The sequence below is a fragment of the Nipponia nippon genome, unplaced genomic scaffold (genome assembly GCF_047370975.1).
Source record: "Nipponia nippon isolate SJK-2023a ecotype South Korea unplaced genomic scaffold, ASM4737097v1 scaffold_30, whole genome shotgun sequence".
Classification (NCBI taxonomy): Eukaryota; Metazoa; Chordata; class Aves; order Pelecaniformes; family Threskiornithidae; genus Nipponia; species Nipponia nippon.
The window spans coordinates 177,090-196,536 of record NW_028262348.1 but is presented as its reverse complement, the minus strand read 5'-3'; the positions used below and the strand labels follow the sequence as shown (position 1 = coordinate 196,536).

Below are 19,447 nucleotides of genomic sequence, written 5' to 3'. Positions count from 1 at the left end.
GGTTGAAGGCAACGCTCCCCTGGGAGCGCCAGCTCAGCCTCAGAGGGCAGCGGGACTGGGGTGCAAAGGACCCGATCCCCACCGCGCCACAGCAGCCGCTTGCTGCCTGCTCAGCACTGCCCAGATGCCAACACAGCTGCTAAAGCCAGACTGATTTTATTCAAATTGCAAATGTAAAACAGAATAATAATAATAAAAAAAAAAACCACCAACCCAAACCTCGCTGGCTTCAGAGCAGAAAACCTCAGGTAAACCGCACGCGGGCTTTCCTTCTCCTTCTTCGCTCTCCCATGTTAAGGCTGCGTTCATCACTGGTCATAGGAGGGAGGGACGGGGCGAGTCCCGGCTCCCACGACCCCCCGGCTCCTTCATGGGAATTTTGGCACAAATCCAGCGGGGCTGAGCCCGGCACGGGACAGGGCGGGGCTCTGGCCCCACGGCCATGGGTGTTAGTGGGTCAGCGTGAAGCTCTGACAGCTACAGGATTACCTACAGGGCTGCAGCAAGGTAAGGGCAGATGGGGGGAATGTGGCAGAAGAAGGGGTTTGCACCCCTGGCCGAGGGGCCAAGTCTGCGGCCTAGGGCTGCACCTCCCTGCCCTGGCTTGCGCACGCATCTCGACTGTAAACAGCAAGTGATGGGGGCACCCAGCTTGCCCCAATCATGGCCCCGCAGCAAGGAGAACTAAAGGCCTGGCTGTATGCACAATTTTGGGCAGCGCCTCCTCAGCAGCCCGGGGCTGAGCCGGGACCCAGGGGCTGGGATGATGCACCCTGGGGCATCTCGGTGCTGGCAGGAAGGAGGGAGGAGGGAGCCTGGGTCCACACTGGCGGGCCACTGACCTCCCGTCCTGGGGGGTGCAGGGCTGGTGGGCCCCCCCAGAGCCACTGTGAGACTCAGTGCATTGCTCCCAGCTGGCGGTGTCAGCCCCAAGGGCCTCTGCCAGCTACAATGCCTGGTGCACAGCTTGGCCATTGCACCCACATGGCTCCGGGGGGCTCTCAGCACCCCAAAAAGTGCTGGCCCCTGGGCAGCCGGCAGCTCCTGCCTGCCGGAGGCCCCGGGGGTGCCGGGCCACCATCCCGGGGGACACCTCACCCCGGATAACCTTGCAGGTGATGCAGGACCAGGGGGAAGTGTCATCGGGGGATTGGGGCGAGCATAACTGGGATGCTGGGGGTCTGGATGCTGGGGGTCTGGATGCTGGGATGCTGCTCCCTCCCTGCTCCTTTCAGCACACAACTGATAATTTAACCTACTCCAGAGCCTGTTCCTAAGCATAAAGGTGGCCGGGTTTGGGGGGAGGGCATGCGCGTGGGGCAGACTTGGCCCTGGGCAGTGCCAACGGGCAGCTGTGGGCTTGGTCATGGCTCTCCAGCTGCAGCCCCGTGGGGTGAGGGAGGCGGGGGCCGCCCCGGCCTGCCCCCTCAGTCCGTTTTCCACACCTTGTTGAGGAACTTGACCACCTCATCGTAGATGACGAAGACGATGGCGACGTCGAGGCAAACGCGGCCCAGGCGAGGCACTGTGCCCTTGTAAAACCTGCCAGGGATAGAGGGGGTCATGGGGCCAGGCTGCACTCGCATCCCTCTCCCCATCCATCCTCCCCCTCCCCGGCCACCCCCGTGCCTCCCACTGGGGCTGACCCCACTGCCGCCCCTTGCCCACCCCCACCGCAGGGCTTACGCCAGGGGCCCTTCGTATTTCATGATCTGGTAGGCGCAGTCCCAGGTACTCTTGTACTTGTGTGCTTCCAGCCCCTGCAGGATGGGAAAAGCAGGGTCAGAGGCCGGAGCCAGGGGTGCATCCAGGGGGGATTTCAGGGCAGGGGGAGGCAGAGAGCTGGGGGCGCACCAGGAGGAACCGATCCCTCTTTGCTGCTGTGGGCCACCGAACCCGGCAGGGACATCCCCACCTCTGCAAACACTTCCCAGCACCCCCACGGCCCAGCTGTGAGGGGGCAGCATCCCCAGGCATCTCCCAAACCTTGCCAGCACCAGGCGCCTGCTACGGGGGCTGCAGAAAACAGCTCCCAAACAGTGGGTGACCCCAGCCTGCTGCAGGCAGAGTGGTCCCACACCATGCCCTGGAGCCGTACCTGCATCCTGGTCTTCACCACATCCAAGGGGGTGTTGCCAAAGACACTTGCAGCTCCGGCAAGGGCTCCAAACACTCCCGTGATGAAGGGGTTGATGACCTTGTTGGGATTGTCCCCTGGGAAGGAGGAGAGGTTGAGGGCAGAATGGTGGTGGAGGATGAAGCATGACATCCTCAAGGAAGCCTGTAGGGAAGGTCCCAGGTCTGGCTGCTCGTGGTCAAGGCTGGTGCCGTGCTGAGTGGGGGGCCCAGGGCATTTGGAGGGGACTGTCCAGCAGCACCAGCCCCACAGAGCCCATGCAGCACTGGGGAGCTAAGGGTGGAAGTGGAAGTGATGCTCTAGCGGTGGGACACTTCAGTCCCACAGTCTGGCGCCCCCTTGCCCTGCTTTTCACCTTCCTCCACCATGAGAGGCTGAGCCACAAGAAGCGGAGGATGCGCTGGTGGAAAGCCCAAGCCTGGCTCCCAAGGATGGGCTGAGGGAGCCAGCAGCACAGCCAGGGTGCCCTGGGGGGATGGGGGCACCGTACCTTTGTACCAGTTCTTGAGAGAGGTCATGACAAAGAAGCGGATGGCCTGGTTCGATCCTTGTTTGAGGACGGTCGCAGTTAAGCCCTGGTAGGTCCCCTTTAGTCCTGCAGCAAGAGAGGGCGTTGGAGAGGAGCACCAGCCTCACCCAGGCAGAGAAAAACCTCCCCAGGCAGCCGGTCCCAGCCCGCACCTGTCCCCCACCTCCCGCCCCATCTCCCCAGCGTGGGGGTACTCGAGGGAGACCGGACATCACTTCCCCGAGACTCACCCTGTTCCCGAACAATCTCCCGGACGCCATGGAAGAAGCCACGGTATTTGGGCTTGGGGGAGCACTGGTCATGGATAAACTTCACCTGTGGGGAGACAATGTGCTCGCCCAGGCCGAGGCGAGGGGGGATGCGATGGCCCCGAAGGGCTGCCGGCCACCTCTTGCCTTGCTCTGGGGACAGTCCCGAGACCAAAGCTGACCCACGTGGCCAGGCAATGCCGGGTGAGGTCACGGGGGAAGCCTGCACCCATCACCAGTGGTGTTTTGCAGAGAAAAACCCAGGAAACTGCCTCTGTAAGCGACTGCACAGATTTTACAGCCCGAAAATGGGTGACAGGATAGCTCCTGGGTGGGGGGCTCCTCCCCGGAGTGGGGAAGGGGCCACGGCTGCAGGGCCTGACCTCTCCATGGGGCTTTCCAGCATCTGCTCCTCCCCTGCAAAACCAGTCTGAGCAAACATACGCAGCCCTCAGCTCCCCAGAGACCTGCCCCCCAAAAGCTGGGCATCCCCGGCCCCTGCCCCCTCCTGACCTGGCCTGGGGAGGGGTGCCAGGGCAGGGGGACGCTGGCAGCTGCCTCCCACCTTTATGGTCTCCATGGGGCAGACCACCACCACAGCCTCGGCCACGCCGGCGCCCAGCCCACAGATGAGGCCCCGCGTGCTGTCCAGCCGCCCTTGCTCATCTCTCATCTGGTTGCTGAGGAACTCGAACATCCCGAACCTGTGGAGGAGCCGCCATGATAACCCCTGGGTGCCTGGCTGGGGGGCTACACCCCCCTGTCTGAGTCTGTCCCTGGCAGCAACCATACACCCTGTGAGAGGGCCCTCCCAGTCTGGGAAAGCACCCGGTTTCAGCAAAGTGCCACTGGGGATGTCAAGGCCAAACTCACCCCCCTGTTTGCTGCCACTCGGGGTCCCCTCCGCTCACCCCGTGCCATAGGGGACGCCTACCTGACAGCAGCCTTGGGGATGGAGCCATACACCAGCGAGCTGAGCCCCCGGTACAGCCCCCGGATGCCATGGTCACGGACGGTCTGCTTCACGCAGTCCCCTGCGGCAGAGCACAGCAGCACTGCTGTCACCCGCCATGCCGGGGGCCACTGCGCTGCCTCCACCGCCTGCCCCACCAAACCCCGCTCCCCCCTCAGCTCCAGCCAGGCTCCTGGGAGCCTCCGAGTCCAGCCGGTGGGTTGGGGCAGGGCACCAGGCACACACTCACCAATGCCCTTGTAGCGGGGAGGGTTTGCCTTCTCGTCCAGCTGCAGCTGTGTCTTCACATACTCAGTGGGGAATGTGATGCAGATCTCAATCCCTCCGGCCAGGCCACCTGGGAAGGTGAGGAGGGGATGCTGGGGCCGGGAGCAGCACCGTGCCTGTCCAGTGCCATGTGGCTGCTGCCGGCTCCACGATGGCTGAGCCCGAGACCTCTGGCAGCCAGGTCTGGGCTGGGACGTGGTGTCCCTGTCCTCGCCAAACCCCTGGGGACTTCACACGGCAGCAGGGCCCCACGCCAACCTGGCACCCTGCACAGGCATCACCACCTGACCATGGCAAGAGCTGGCAAGGGGACTGGCCAAAGGGGTGGGAAAACCAGGCAAAACACCACACCCATGGCTGCTGATTCAGTGTCATTTCCCCCTCAAAGGCACTTCTCCCCTCCCAGAGCCCTGCACCCACAGCCGAGCTGCCAGCACGGGGATTTATAAACCCGACAGAGCCCCATGGCACTGCACGAGGCCCAGCACTGCTCGCCCAGTGCCGGCAGGAGCCCATTTGCAAATCCGGCCGTGCCAGCGTGGAAGCGCAATTATCATCAAGCCTGTCTGGCCGCTCCGGGCTCACGCAGCGGCAGCTGCTGGGCGCTGATTACACTGGCTGAAGCCTTTCCTGCTGCGGCCTGGGGACACGCCAACACCCCGGCAGCAAGTGATGCCGGCACTCGGGTGGTTGGGCTCCCCTTGGCTTGCTTGTAGTACCTGCAGCCAGTCCCACCACAAGCTGCCTCGGAGCAGCAGAGCCGAGTCCAGCTGGGCTGGAGCTCCTCAGGAGCTGGGCTCACCCCTGGCTGGCCAGCTAACAACCGCGCAGCTCGCTTCCTTGCGTCAAAGTGCAGCCAGGTCCTGCCGAGCAGCTGGAGCTCTTTGTGCCGGTGCAAGGAGGAAGCGCGGGGCCGAGCTGGGCTGCCTCGCAGGGGCAAACCCCGCTGCAGCCCAGGCCAGGGCACAAGTCTGGACTGGGTGCTGCACCATGCAATGCTGGGGAGCCCCAGGATGCTGCCACTGGGGCTGGGCACCCACCAGAGCAGCCCCCGAGGGCCTCCTGGCTCCTTGCCCGGGGAGGGTGACTCAAGGCCAAGCCCACAGGACACGGCCCAGCGTGGGGTCAGGTTGGCTGCCAGCTCCCAGCCGGGGACAAGTCTCCCATTCTGCCTCCGCCGGCCCCTCCAGCCCAGCCACATTCTCAGCGTGACTCAGCAGCGCTGCAGCTCCCGCCGCAGCCACCCCTGGCACACAGCCTCGCTGGCATGGCCCCGCCACGGCCCCGGGGACACCCAGGGGGAATGCGCTGCCATCGCAAGAAGGGCCAGCGCAGGGGCTGGGTGCAGTGGTGGGTTATCCTGCTCTGCGGCCAAGCACAGGCCCTGTGCCACGCAGCAGAGCACAGCTCTGCTTATCAGCACCCTCCAAAGTACCCTGAGAGGGGACACCACGGCCCATGGGACAGGGAGCCGGGCCACGGCTGCTCCCCATGACAGCAGCAGGCAGCCCCAGCTCCTTGGACCAGAAAAGTTTCTCATATAATCTTATTTCTTCTGTATGGCCTCCAAATTTACAAGAGAGACCCTTAATCTCTCTGGTGCTGCTCCAGCTCCCTCCCGCAGAGTGCCACCAGCAAAGCCGCTCACCCAGCATGGGGACGTCCTGGCGGACAGGCTGGCATCCCCTGGGGCACCACTGCCTTCTCTCAGCTGTGTTCTTCTGGAGGAAAAGGAAAGCAGCCTTGCTGCACTCCCTCCAGCAGCTGGGCAGCACCCACCTTAAAACAGTCTTATCCTGTTTTTTTTTCCCCCAGGCACAAGAAGCAGCAGGCTGCACTCGTCCTCCCCGAGGTAGCCAAGAAGCCATGCCAGGGCTCAGCCCAGCCCGGGATGACAGGAAAGCCCAGCTCTGAGCTCCAAGAGTATCCCCCTCCTCCCACGTGCATGGCAGGGATGGGGACATGGTGGCACTGAGTGCTGGTCCCCCATCCCCAGGACAGGACCTGCCAGCCCAGCCTGGCAGCATCCCGGCCTCGCAGGGTGCTGGGGATGGGGCGCGAGGCCAGCCCAGCTCTGCCACAGCACACAAAGGCTCCTTGTTTCCCGCTGCGTTCCCAGGAGGGGCTGGAGCTGCTCAGCCCGGCCAGGCAGGCACCTCCAGGGAGGCAGCGATGGGCGACCACCACCGGCCTTTACGCCTCCGTGGCACCCTGCGCTTCAGCAGCGTGGGAGGAAGCTGCTGGCAGCTGCAGCGAGGCCAGCTCACACCGCTGTGGCCAGCTGCTGGCTCTCACCCAGGGCACCACGGGAGGACAGCCACCATCCCTAAGGTCCCCAGAGCTCTCCTGCTGCCCCTCAACCCTCCCCCATCCTTGGCACGTCCGTCAGATGTGGCAGACACCGCCAGTCCCATGGCACAGGGCTTGCCAAGCACTGTAATTTCTGCTGCAAAGCCAAAGAGCTCCTGTGGTGGCAGCTGGCAGGTCCCCAGTGAGCAGTGAGATGGGGAGCAGTGTCCTTCAGCTGGGTGGTCCCCGAAAAGCCCAAGACCAGCTGGCACCTCTCTGCGCCGCTACACACCACTGTGCCACCAGCCCCGCTGCCACTGCAGCCACACGAACACCCCAGGTGCTGCCAAGGCCACTTCCCTCCTGCCTCCTGTGCTGCAGTCCTGGACATTTTAAGAGCCATGAATGTTCCCACTCAGTTCCCCAGCACCAGCTGCTGCCCCAGCACCCTCCAGAGCTGGGCAGAAGGGAAACACCCAGGACAAGCACCAGTCCAGGGACAGCCACACCAAACGGCACGGGGAGGGATGCCGCACCTCCTGCAACCTGCCCACGGCCTTGGCAGCCTCCAGGATTAAGGATGCTTGTCCATGTGGGGGAGGCAGGGAGGCTTTGCCTGCCATCCTGCTGGCAAAGCCACATCCATAGGCATGCTAGAGCCTGTAAAGTGCCCCGGCAAAGGGACAGCATGCCCCTCCTGGGAACCGGCAGCCTCTGTGGCATTAGGGCCACCCAAGCCGAGGAAGGAGGAACAGGGTGGCTGCGCTGGTTCCCCGTGGCAAACCAGGGAGCTGGATGCAAAAGGTGTCCCCATCCCAGAGCCACTGCGAGAGCGTCTGTCTCCCTGGCACACAGCAGCACACACATCGCCCTGGCTACAGCAGGGGACACCCCAGGGCTTGCACAGAGTGGCAGGGGCATGGCTGGACACCGGTGCCCTGATCGCCTCTGTCACCGCTCACCGGGAACAGATGAGGGGAGGGGAGCTGGCCCGAAGGCTGCCCTGCCACTGCACAGCTCTGAGACTCCTCGGGTGGCTGCACACACACGAATTGCAGGGCAGGGGAACAGGTCTGTTCAGGGAAATGCACCCAGAGGAGGATCTTCTCCCTCACCCTGCTTGGGGCCATGTGCTGCCTGCACTGCTAGGTCCCCTTCTTGTCCCCCAATGTTGCTCTGGCCCCAAATGGCATGGGAAGGGGCACCCAGCAGGGACTCCAGATGCACTCTGTGACCTGGGGCAATTTTTTCCTGTTTTCCTCTGCCTGCAGAGAGACAGGGTGGCATAAACCATCCGCCTGCAGCCCCCTCCCTCCCTGGAAGTGAGACCCATCAGAGGTCTAGCTCTGCTGTCGAGCATCCTTTCCCCATGCTGTTTTATTCCAGCAGAAATCTTATTCTATGCAAATAAATCACCCCATTGCCCATGAGCAGCAACTCCTTCCAACCCCCTCTCCCCCACCAGAGCTTTGCAACCTGTTTACCCGGACTTTAACCAGCAGCTTCAGCTCTTGCAACACTGCGGAGTCAGCAGGAACAGCCGGCAGCGAGCACTCAGGAGGTGAAAGACCAAGCAGGGCAGCCTGGACGCCGAGCCAAGGCTCCCAGCTATTAGCTGGATGCAGCAGAGCCAGAGGAGAGAGGACGTCCTTCAGGGAAGGTCGCTCTGCCCAGCCCCAGAGAAGGTGTCGCCAGCGGGGGGATCCCGCTCCGGGCATCAGTAATAGCTCCCTGCCTGTGGCAAGCCTGCAAGCGCCCCAGCTGCCAGCAATCCTGACCCTGCAGGCCCAGCAAGGAAGGGAGACAAGGGAAAAATACCTGTTTGTCAGCCACTTAGCATGGTTTTCCCAGAAAAGGTTTAGCTCTCCTTTTTGGAGGGGCCAGTAGAGTTATTCGAGGACGTGGCCACAGCCCTTGGGCACGGCTGGGGAGAGTCAGCAGGGAGGAGAGTTTGGGGGGACAGCGGGAGGGTGCTGCCCCTGTGACGCTCACACAGCACACGATGGCACTGGCGCACACAGGTTTAGCTAATGACCTCAAGCCCTGTTAGTGAGCAGCTTTTGGGGAAACCACCAGCCACCTCCCGGCTGGCCCGGCCCGGAGACCCCAGCTCCAGCACCCAGGACAGGGTGGGTACCGAGGGCAGGAGGATGCAGCCACGATGGGGAAGACAAGCAGAGCCCTGGGGCCTGACACAAACCAAGGCTGCGCAGCCGGGGCTGGCACTGCCACTCCCTGCAAACCCTTACCCGGAGGCAAGTGCCCCAGCGAGCACCCGCTGCCCTGCTCGGGAGCCGCAGAGGGGCAGGAGGTGGCACCAGCCCTCTGCAAAAGCATCCTGCTCCTGTGGACAGAGCAGCAGGTCTCTGCGCAGCTCTGATGAGAAGTGAGCACCTGGAGAGCAACGTCAGCCTCTCCATTTTAAGGGTAATTTCACATGCAGATACACAAGCACCTCATTTCCATACAAAAACTTCCTTTTAACTTCAGATTTGGCAGGATCCTTTCAGGACAGAGGAAATTATTCCTAACGGCCTGGAAGCAAAGCAGCAGAGCTCTCACAGGACCCATGCCTGAAGCTTGCCCCTCCTGCCAGCTGCACGGCTCAGGGCAGTGGGAAGGCACAAACAGGCTTCCAGCTCCTCTCCGGAGCGCCAGCAAAAGCTGACCCTCACATTTCCCCCCGTTCACAGGGCACCCGGCCCCATTGCAGAAGGTGCAGGTGTACGGGGTGAGCTGAGCAGCCGAGACTCGTGACACAGACCACACGCTGTGGGCACAGCAGGCAATCCTGCCTGCCTCCTGGATGCCCTGCTTACAGTTTCTAGCCTCATGAGGGGACTTGGTGCCCTCCCCTGTTAGCCAAGGTAGCCTTCAGAGCTGTGGGATAAAAAAAGAATAAATGAAAATAATCAAAGAGCAGCAGGGTGCTACAAATCGGGGAGGCAGAAATGCCCACCTCCAGCGCATCACAGTTCTCTGCAGCACAGACCTCTCTCCCTGCCTGCTCCCTAGGGATCAACCCTCTCTTGACAGCCAACCGCTCTGCTCTTGAGCCACGCCATTAACATAACCCAGCTAAAGGCGGTAGTGGAGAAAACCTACCATGCCTGCAGTGGTGAAACGGGTTTAACGGGCTCCACCCTCCCCGCACCATCCCACCACAGGCCATCTTGTGAAACAGGCTGGGGGCAGAGCCTGGCTCAAGGAGCAGGCAGGCGCCTCGCTGGAGACGGAGAGCCGGCTTTCGGCAGGGCTGGCACCACAGCCCTCACCTGGGCACCTCCTCCTGCCACGCACAGCCCTTCACCACCCATCCGCAGCCTCATCCTTGGGGAAAACCAACATAGGGCTGCTCCGCAGGGAAAGGTCTTACACAGCGCTGAGATCGGGGAGGGCTGTACGCATGGCACAGCCGCTTCCCCAGACCAGATTACCAGAGGATTACCCACATTTTGGTTAGAAAGGAAAAAACAAGTCCTGCGACAGGCCGGCCCTTCTCTGAGAGCATCCATCGGCTGCGCTGGGGCCAGGGGCCCTGGAAGGTCTCCTATCTGATAGGGGCAAGGCCGGCGGGGGACACGGGGGTTCAGTGCGTCCATTGGTAAATACACACGTAGCTGCTTTCGTCACGGGAACACGCTATGGCCAGGCTGGCAAAAGTCTGATCCCCCACTGGGGATACACAGAACGACAAACATGATATGTGCCTCTCTGTACCCCATGCCACCGGTGGGTAAACAGCCCCGTGCAAACAGCACTGTAGATAATGCTGTAGATGGGATGAAGTAATTTGTCCCTAGTCTTACTGGAACCGTCCTGTTTCAACAGGACATCCTTTCACAACCTGCTCATTCATCTCCTCTTTGCATTTACTTCTCGATAGGCCAATATTGCAAAAATCATTATGATATTTTAAACTTCTTGGCTGGGAGTATGATGGCAAAAGCCATTTCCCTTTGCTCGCAGGCACAGCATCATCTGCTGTCGGTGCTAACTCCACCTTCAGGGACTGTCAAGTCCCCCATCCTGGCTCAACTCACCTTCTCCCCACTGCCCTGCGCACCTCGAGGCCCCTGCTCCGCCGCCGTGAGCTGGCTCCCAGCCAACCCATCATCCCACTTCAGATACCTACTCTTTAAGCAGCCCAAAATCTTTCTGAAGACGGGCAACAGGGAGCCAATGTCAGAGCCCAGGGCTGCCAGACACCTTCCCCAGCACAGTCCTGTAGCTGGATGAAGGAGCCACTGCTGGGACTGAGGCTTCCCCGGGGACAGGCTCCGGTCCCCTGGCCACCAGCACAGTGGAACGACTGCTGTACCAGGCACTGGAGCACAGGGAGAGAGAAGAGATGGCAAAAAATCAACCCCTGCTGTCAGGAGGTGACCTGAGACCTCAGGGCACAAGCACAGGGCCACCACCGCCCCTGCAGGAGCAGGGAGGCTGCATTGGCATGCATCGCACAAGGCCGTCAGAGATGAGAGACGCTGCAACATCCCTGAGCTGTCAGCTCACGGTGCTCATCGCCTCCAAGAAGATGGATGGCTCCTTCCAATCATTTACGTCAACCCAGAGAAAATGGTTGCCTGCAGAATATCAAGCAGAGCATCAGGCATGTGAAAACCTCAGAAACTCACATTTCAAAGCTCGGGGTTAACCCCAGCTCACACAGAATTCATGCAGCTCAAAGAAGCTGGGCACCCCAATGTGGTTTCCCAGTCCTGGGACTGACAGCCTCGTCCCACCAGAAGCCCTAGGGCTCCTCTAGGTTTCCACAGCAGCTGCAGTCCACAAAGGCTCACAGTAGGCAAGGACACACTCATGGCCAGTGTGCTCCTTTTGCCCCACTCCCCAAACAGGTGACAGCCAGAAGAGGCAACCCCAGGGGCAACCACAACCAGGCGTGATGCACCAAGGGCCAGCAGACCTGGCAAGACTGGTTCCCTCCACGCTCACCAATCCTCCCCCACGGCCGTGTTCAGCCCACCACCCGGCTCCCCCTGCTCAGCGTCAAGGCGGGAGCATCCCCTACTCTGCTGTGAGCACCAGGGATCCATCTAAAAGCCAGGGAGCATGCCAGACCGTGGCCATTCCCAGCAGCACAACCTCCCTCCCACCCTCCCAGGAGGGCAATGGCCCTGGAAGCCCACGTGGACTTGGGACTTTTGGGAAAGGAGTCCTACTCTGCAAGAAGCAAGTCGCAGCTTTCACACCCAGTCCCTGACTCCTTTCCTCTGTAGGTACAGCATTTCCTAAGCAAGATCATATCAAGAGATTAACAAAGAAGAGCAAACCGAAGCTCAATTACTGCTTTGTTTCTCATGTGATCCTGGGCTCCCTGCTAAACCAGTGCTTCATGCCCTGCCCTGCAGGCCCTTCTCTTTCTCCCTGCAGAGTCCCTCTCCCTCCTGCCCACGCTTCTCCTGGGACCTCAGTGCGTGTCGCTGCTATTTCCCAGCGGTACTCAACGTTTGCAGCAAACGTCAGAACAACAGCCACGACCATTGCGAGCTCTTTCTGAATCAAGCACCACGTAGGACAGCAACCAGGCGCCCTGCCTCCCTGACCAGACAGGATTAGGTGTAGGCAGGAATCAGCAACTGTGCACCAGCCCCCGGGTGAGCAGAGGCACCATAAGCAAGGCAGCTGGGAGCTTCTCCATGGGACGGAGCAGACCCCAGGCTTCAAAGCTGGCTAAAAACAGAGTAAGACTGTACTTAACTCTGGGCAGGGCAGGCAAAGCCTTTCATCAAGCGGCCACTGCTAACCAGGAGCAAAGTTCTCAGGAGGAGGGCAGGGGAGTAAGGGCTTGCCTGCAAAATAGTGAGAACCGTTTGTGCTGGGCTCTAAAGTCCATTGCAGGCTGGCTCGAGCTGACCTAACAGCCCTGTGGTGCCTGAAAACCCAGCAAGAAGCCCACCGGGGAAACACAGGGGTGACCACCTCTGCAGTCAGCGCTCCTGCCTCACCACATACTGCCTTTATTTTGAGCTCCCCGCTTGGCCACCGCAGCATGGCCCCATGCTGGGAGCTGCACAGTGGACCAGCAGCACCTGTCCCTGCAGGAGGCTGGCGGGAGGGACAGGAGACCGGGGGGCTAAGGGGTCTGTTTGGAAACCATGGCACAGAAATGGAAAGCTGGCTGTGGAGAGGCTGGAGACACGGCTGGACTCCCAGGTCTGCCTGCTAACAGGCTATTACCGAGCAGAAGAGACACGAGCTGGCCCTCAAACTAGCTCATAAGCTCACAAAAAAATTATGCCAGCTTTACAACAGGTAATTGAGCCAGCAGACGAGTTAGAAAGACACAGATAATATCCATTTCAGCATAAAGCCTGCATATTTACCAGTCTTTTAACCAAGTTTAAGCCAAGCCACGTTATGCCAAACCTTACTGTCCTACAGCCATGTCACTTTTGACCCAGTACCAGACCCCCCCAAACCCACTTTGTACCATCAGTTCAGAGCCTGGGGGGCTCTTCCCCTTACAAAGAGGGTGTAGGGGTCGAACAGCAGCAGGGACCCACACCCACCCAGCTGTGCCCTCTCTGGAAGCCCAGTCTGCACGCAGCACCCCCAAGACCAAGTGCTGGCAGCGACACCCACCCAACGGGCCAGGACGGCCAAGCTGCCTTCACGTGCTCAGGCCACACACGGGGACACAGCATCGGCACAGCCTGTGTGGTCACAGCAAGGCGAAGTGCTGCCCTGGCTCACAACAACTGCTTGGACAAACGAGAGCCCATTAGCAAATTAATGTTTAACTTTGCATTTGTCTGTTGCGACGACTGAAGGAGAAGAGCTCTTGGCAGCCAGAGCTTCACTTGCATCTCTTCAGAAGAGCCAGCCCCAGCCTGCTCAGGTCTGGGCAGCGCGAGGGAGCTGTGCCTCCCTGGCAGAGGATCTCAATTACACACAGGGTCTGGGAACAGATATGCATCCAGGGCAGGATGACGGCTCCTTATTTAACTCCACCAGTACAAGGCAGATGAAGCACAGCACAGGAGGAATGGTCCATCTTGAATACCTCCAGCTCTCCAGAAGGCTGAGCTTTGGAGCACACACCCCTGTTGTGCAGACAGATGTCAGATGAGAAACCCTGAGAGCAAACCCCTTAAAGTCAGCAGAGATGGCCACAAATGGCACTCCATGTCCCCAGCAAGGGGCTGGAGGGCTGAGCAGACCAGGACGCAGGGAGTTAACAGCAGCCTTCTCCCATCTATGTGGTTCTCTAATACAATTAGATGCCACAGAGGCTTGGCTGGACTTCTGCCCATTAACCAATTACTCTGATTTGCTGCATGCAAGGAGAAGACTAGCATCTCTATAGGGTCCTTCTTCCACCTCTGCAGCCTCACGTGGACCCAGGAGGGCTCATCCAAGCGGGGGCATGTGCAGCTTTGTGCTATGTTGCCCAGCCTGACACCTGGCAGAGGCCACAAGCACCACGTCCCTTCCTTTACACCAGAACAGCTTCCAGGCACACCCACGGCAACTTTCCTGGCAGGGGAGAGCAGGGGAAGCCTGCTGCCGCCTCTTTCAGAGTATGCCGATAAGCCATCTACAGCTGATGATCCCCGATTACGGACTTATGCAAGGGCTATGAAAGTCTTCTGGTACGCTGGCCCAGGCAGCGACAACCTGATGCATCGTACATGGGCAGCGAGTTGAGAAAGACTGAGAAGGCTGGATAGGGAGAAAACTGCCTACCTTTCCCATCCTAAGCTTGGATTAAATCCTATTTAAAAGGCCTCTAAATAAAAGGGGCTAAGAAGAGGCCTGAACTCACAACCCACGTTGAGAGGGTGTCTTGAGACCCCTGAGAAATACAGAGCTCTGGAGGAGCCTGGCCTCACCAAAGGTCTCATTTGAATGAGAAGGCACCCTCTTGTTGGGCTGCAGCTGCCTCCCCCTCACGCCCCAGCTCTTTGGCCGGTCAGCCCGGGTGATAGCACAGACCCCTCTAGGGGACATGACACTGGGAGGCCTCGTGACCCTTTGCATGCTCCAGCGCTTGCATCCATTTCCCGCAGCGCTGCTGTCTCCAGCAGTGCTCCAGAGCTGCGTGATGGGAGGCCGACCACCGAGGCAGGGGCCAGCGCTGGCGGGCAGAGCTGGAGCAGCAAGGGCTTGGCTCCCCGTGCCCAGCCGGCAGGCAGGTAGACAGACCCTCGCTCCGCCCGGGTCCCGCTGGAGCTCTGCCCTCGGAGGGGAGCATACAGTGGGCCAGACGAACAAAGGCACAATTGCAGGAGGGGGAATTAACTGGAAAACACAAAAGCTCTAAACATGCCAATTGCATCAAGGCTGCCGTGGCTCATTTCAAAGGCAAAGACGCTAATCTCCGCTCTGGGAATTGTCCTGCGAGTGGCAGGAGAATCCAGGGAGTTAAGGAATGGCTACAGAGGAGTTTAACAAGCCTGCGACTGTCTTGGACTCCATTCAGCTCAAAGCTCAAACCAGCCACAAGCAAGAGGAAGCGTGTTAACTCTGCAGTTACTGCTGCACTTGGAGCCTATTTAGATCCCATGGAAACAGTCAGAACTGGATGGGAAAACACGCCCTGATCCACGGGGATTGATACTGAGACACAAAGGAGGGACCAAGAAGCCGTAAGAGGAGCTGCATCAAAGCAGCGTGCAAGACAGCCGGAACAGGAACGACCTGAGCGCTGCCGCCTCAGCTTTCTCCCTTAACATCTTCAGGGGGCGCATACGGAGGTCCCCTGCCGCTGCCTCTTCCCTCGGTTCAGCTCCCTCCCGCTAACGTGACAATCTGCCCTGCTAAACAACACGACCGCCGCAAGCCCTGCGTTAACTCCGCGCTACCGTAGCGGGAACGCCACCGCCTTCCCAGCAAGGCCACAGGTTGCAGCAACAGCCTCCAGCGACGCTGCGACCCCCGCCGGCAGCAGCGGCAGCCCCGAGAGCTGGCGCCCGAGCTCGGGATCCATCTACCGGAGCTCTGCTGCTGCTGCCAACGGGAAACCCCGGCTCGCCGCGGGCCGCCGGGATGCGGCGGGAGAGGGGCGCTTTACGGAGCGGCTCCGGGCTGGCACGGCGGGAGGACCCCCGGGCGGCAGGGGCAGCGGGCGATCCCGGCGGGCTGGGCGGCAGTGCCAGGGCGGCGGGGACGGGGCACCTGCGGGGAGCGCGCTGCCTCCCCCGGGGCGGGACACGGCAACCCCCGCCCAGCGCGGATGCCCGCGCTGGCAGCGGCGGCCGGGCGCCCCGGCTCGGGGCGCAGCTCCGCGGCCCGGGGGGGGCGCTTACCTGCCAGGATGGCCTTGCCGGGGTGGGTGAGCTTGGCCTTGCCGGCGGGGGCGGCGGCGGCCAGGCGGCGGGGCGCGGCGGGGGCGGGCATGGCCGCGCTGCGCCGCGGCTGCTGCGCTGCCCGGCGGCGGCCGGGGCCGTATTTCAGGGCGGCGGCCGCGGAGGGGCGGCCCCGGCGGCGTCACATCCTCACGCCGCGGGGCGGGGCGGGGCGGCATCCCGCGGCTCGGCCGCTGCGGCGGAGGCGCGGCCCGGCGGGCGGGCGGGCGTCGCCGAGTGCGAAAATGGTTGCCCCGCTCCCAGAAACGTGCGGAAGGCGCCGTCGGCGTGGGTGCAGCGAAGAGACGCCAGCCCCGCCAGCCCCAGGCACCCTGCCGCCTCCCCTCCCAACAGCGGCGAGCACCCGCTCGGCAAGCGGGACGGCCCCGGCCCCCCCGGCCACGACGAGCTGTAGAAAGCACCCTAAGAAACAGTCAGTAAGATCTGCACAACAGCACGCTCGCCGTAGATTTGGCCTCTACTGGTCCCCGTGCACTTCAGATGGGTGGGTTTGCTCCTCTCGTGCCCTTTGCTTGAATCACGTGACGCAGTCAGGGAGGGAGGGAGACAAGGAAAACTCCCAGGGCAGGAACGGCACGTGAACACCTGACGTAGCAAGCACAAGAGAAACCAAATACAAGACTGCAAGTTGCACCGCTACTTTTTTTTTTGCTTCACCTGCAGATAGAGGAAGACAGCCCTTCACTAATTCATGCCTGAAAGCTGTATTTACGGGAGTGCTGGGGCAAGAAACAACACTGTCTCCCTTTCCGTCTGTGATTTCACAGAAAGCAGGGAACACTGGAGCTGGACTCAGGAGCTGCGTTCTCCCTTACACCTGGAGCAGCCACCCTCTTCCAAAGAGGGAACGTTTTGTGTAAGAAATCTCCCCCGGCCACGGGTAGAGCACGCTCCTGTCCAGACTTGCTATCCATGCTCTCTGCTTAACAAGACTCGGCGACCAGGCAGCTGGATGCCGGCTGAAAGTGAACTCTGCAGTGATGCAGCTGCGGCTTCGTGGCTAAACCGACTGCAGAAAGACTATTTGGGAAACTGAAGCACCTTTATTCTGCCAGGATTAAAAGCAAACAAACATGTACTTGCATGGCAGAGCTCATTCCTGGACGGTGCCAGAACTACACGTGGTTTCAGACCAGAGTTAAGACAGTCACAGAGGCAAGTCCATTGAGGTGGTCCCGTGTCAAGTCTAAGGCCACCCACCTCCAGCACTAGGAAGTAAGGGGAAAAAAATAACACACGAAGGGAAAATCCACAGAAGGAACGAATATTCACAGTCCCAGTCCCAGATGCAGAGCAGCTACTCAGGGCTCCAGTTAGCAGTACTGGAATGGCAAAAATAAGGTAAATCCTTTCAAAGATGGCAAACAAATGGAAATGCATTTGGATTTCTGATTGATCTGCAACTCCTCACTACCTTTCTATCAAATTACCATAACGTTCATGTATGCTCGTAGACACATATACCCGCTGCTGTGAGGCCATGATTAACTTCACAACGAACACGGGCTCCCTGAATCAAGTCAGAAAGGCCTTGTGCACAATCTCATCCTGTCTAAGAAAATACTACGCCACACGCTTAATTCTCATCAGCCTCAATGGGATTCACAACAGTGCTTACTTTGCTGAACAGGGAAAGGATTATTCATATTTAATCACATGCAGATTGCAAGCCATCTCAAATTGACCTCCAAGAAGCTGCTAACACCACTTGTCAGCAGAAAGCCTGAAGGAGAAAAGTGTCTAAGGAAGATAAGCAACCCCTGAAATACCAGAGGCCGCAAAAGGTGCATTTTAAGTCCCGTAAGTGATTTACATGGAAGTAAAGACTTGCCCGGACTTGCACGGTCAAGAGCATCTCCTAGGAAACGGGTGGTCAAAGCATAAAAGAGCAGCTGCTGTTACAGACAGGATATCGAGTCCTCCATCTTACTGCTCTCACTTCAGGAATTTTCACGGAAACAACCCTCTGACAATCTGAACCCCTTTGCATAGCTGCTTGGTGGCTGGTGCTTGTTTCTACTGCCATTGAAAGATACGAGAATTGTTAAATACATAGTCAGGTGCTACTGCAGCCTGTACACCTCATGGCATCCCTCCAGGCCCTAATAATCAGAATAAAAAAAATAATAATAAAAAAAATAACTACTGAAGATGAAAGCAACTTCCATGATTTTTTTTTTTTTTTTTAAACACAAACACCAATTGCAGACAGAGCTTTCTGGATCCTAGAAAGCGCATAAACAGTGACCGTACCTCATTAGTTCCAACTTACCCCTCCCCTGACCTGCACCAAAATATTTTTTTAAATTGGCACAGCTTGATGCACCCAGCAGCACACCATCATTTCAGAGACGGTATGTGGTCAATATAGGGCAGATAACTTCCTATTTTATGCCCTTGAATCAGAGAATCTCTTCATTTCACTGAACAGCTGTATTATCTGAATTGTTACAACTCATCAGCTACTACAAACCTTTCTATGCATTATTAATCCATATCACTTGGGGTTTTATGGTAAAATAAGAAAAACTAATTTCCTCTTGGGTTCCCTGACAAGAACAAATGATTCCTTTATGCGTAACAAATCCTGTGCATAACGGGCTTCAAGGAGAAGTGATCATATTGAAGATTTGAGTCAACACTTCCCCAGCTTTCAAGTGTGTGCAGCAGGAGCTATTGTGACTGTAAGAAAGACGATGCTATTCCAAAACAACTTACATGATTCCTACTTGAGCAGACATGCAAAAAGAGCTCCTGTTGATACTCAAGATTGTTCACTGTGATTACCAAAAGCGAGCCTCTCAAGAGCCCAGCAGAAGTCCCTGTTACATTAACATTTGAAGGGGCCTGACTCATCTCAGAAGACGACTGATATCCATGTACTGCATGCAGCATTTACAGGTTATCATTCTGCTACCAGACCACGGTCACCCTTCCCTCACAGCATGATACGCTACTGAAAGAAACTACTTCAGCTGTCAAACCCTGTTAGCAGTTTACCCTAAATGAGGCAATTTCCCCCCCCTCTAACTGAAAACAAAAATGTATCTTCCAAAAGGAAAGCAATTTGAAGACTCACTAACCACCCCTTCCCACCCGAATCTACTCCTAGCTTCCCAGCTGGATACCCAACACTTTGGGAATTTGTGCTCTGCATCATATGAGAGACCTCATCGCTGTGGAAAAGAACATACCAGATGACTTTGTAATTCCTTCCTTTCATAACCACTAGGGGAAAAAGGAGAAATATAGATTTTTTTAGATGAAGATATTTTAAAGTCTTGATTAAAACCACAGCAGACAGAAAAAAAAAATTCTCCTTGAGTCACTGAACACGCAGGAGAATGCATGACTGAATAAATGCAGGATCTGACTCGGAATTTTAAAATTGACGCATAAAAGCAAGACAGGACTTAACCTTCACTGACTATTTTTCAAATTTATAGCACCTTAATGCTTAAAAGCTAGCAACATTATAGCCTATTTTAGCTTGGAAGAAAATGCATGGATTTTGCTACCTTACTGAAAGATCTCAAAGGCTCCTGACTGGAAGATCTAGACTGAACCACATGCCGATGCTAACAATTTTGCAGCATTTTATTAGTAAAACATGAGTCAGGATCCGTCATTACCTTTGGAAAGATGACCACAGAAAACACATAGTGTTGTAAA

General features: G+C 58.4%; 1 protein-coding gene across 3 annotated transcripts; it reads right to left on the bottom strand.

Moving 5' to 3' along the window:
* Positions 1 to 140: 140 nt before the first annotated feature.
* Positions 141 to 15,872, bottom strand: SLC25A1 (solute carrier family 25 member 1). Of its 3 annotated transcripts, XM_087768438.1 has the most exons (9): positions 15,716 to 15,872; positions 4,117 to 4,224; positions 3,849 to 3,948; positions 3,480 to 3,618; positions 2,897 to 2,981; positions 2,628 to 2,732; positions 2,099 to 2,214; positions 1,687 to 1,760; positions 141 to 1,542 (listed from the first exon to the last, which is right to left on the bottom strand). In XM_087768438.1, the coding sequence occupies exons 1-9, from the start codon at positions 15,804 to 15,806 to the stop codon at positions 1,428 to 1,430; spliced, it is 933 nt and encodes a 310-aa protein (XP_087624564.1). In that variant the 5' UTR covers positions 15,807 to 15,872; the 3' UTR covers positions 141 to 1,427. The 3 variants fall into 3 exon arrangements, with proteins under 3 accessions (XP_087624564.1, XP_087624565.1, XP_087624566.1); XM_087768439.1 differs by lacking the exon at positions 1,687 to 1,760; XM_087768440.1 differs by lacking the exon at positions 3,849 to 3,948 and having other exon boundaries at positions 15,716 to 15,733.
* Between the last annotated feature and the right edge of the window lie 3,575 nt (positions 15,873 to 19,447).

Excerpts from the sequence above, each read along its gene's own strand:
- SLC25A1 (XM_087768438.1), bottom strand. The coding sequence starts at position 15,806 with ATGCCCGCCCCCGCCGCGCCCCGCCGCCTGGCCGCCGCCGCCCCCGCC. Across the intron at positions 2,733-2,896 it reads GGAGATTGTTCGGGAACAGG|GACTAAAGGGGACCTACCAG; the intron begins GTGAGTCTCGGG and ends CTCTTGCTGCAG. Across the intron at positions 1,543-1,686 it reads AAATACGAAGGGCCCCTGGC|GTTTTACAAGGGCACAGTGC; the intron begins GTAAGCCCTGCG and ends TATCCCTGGCAG.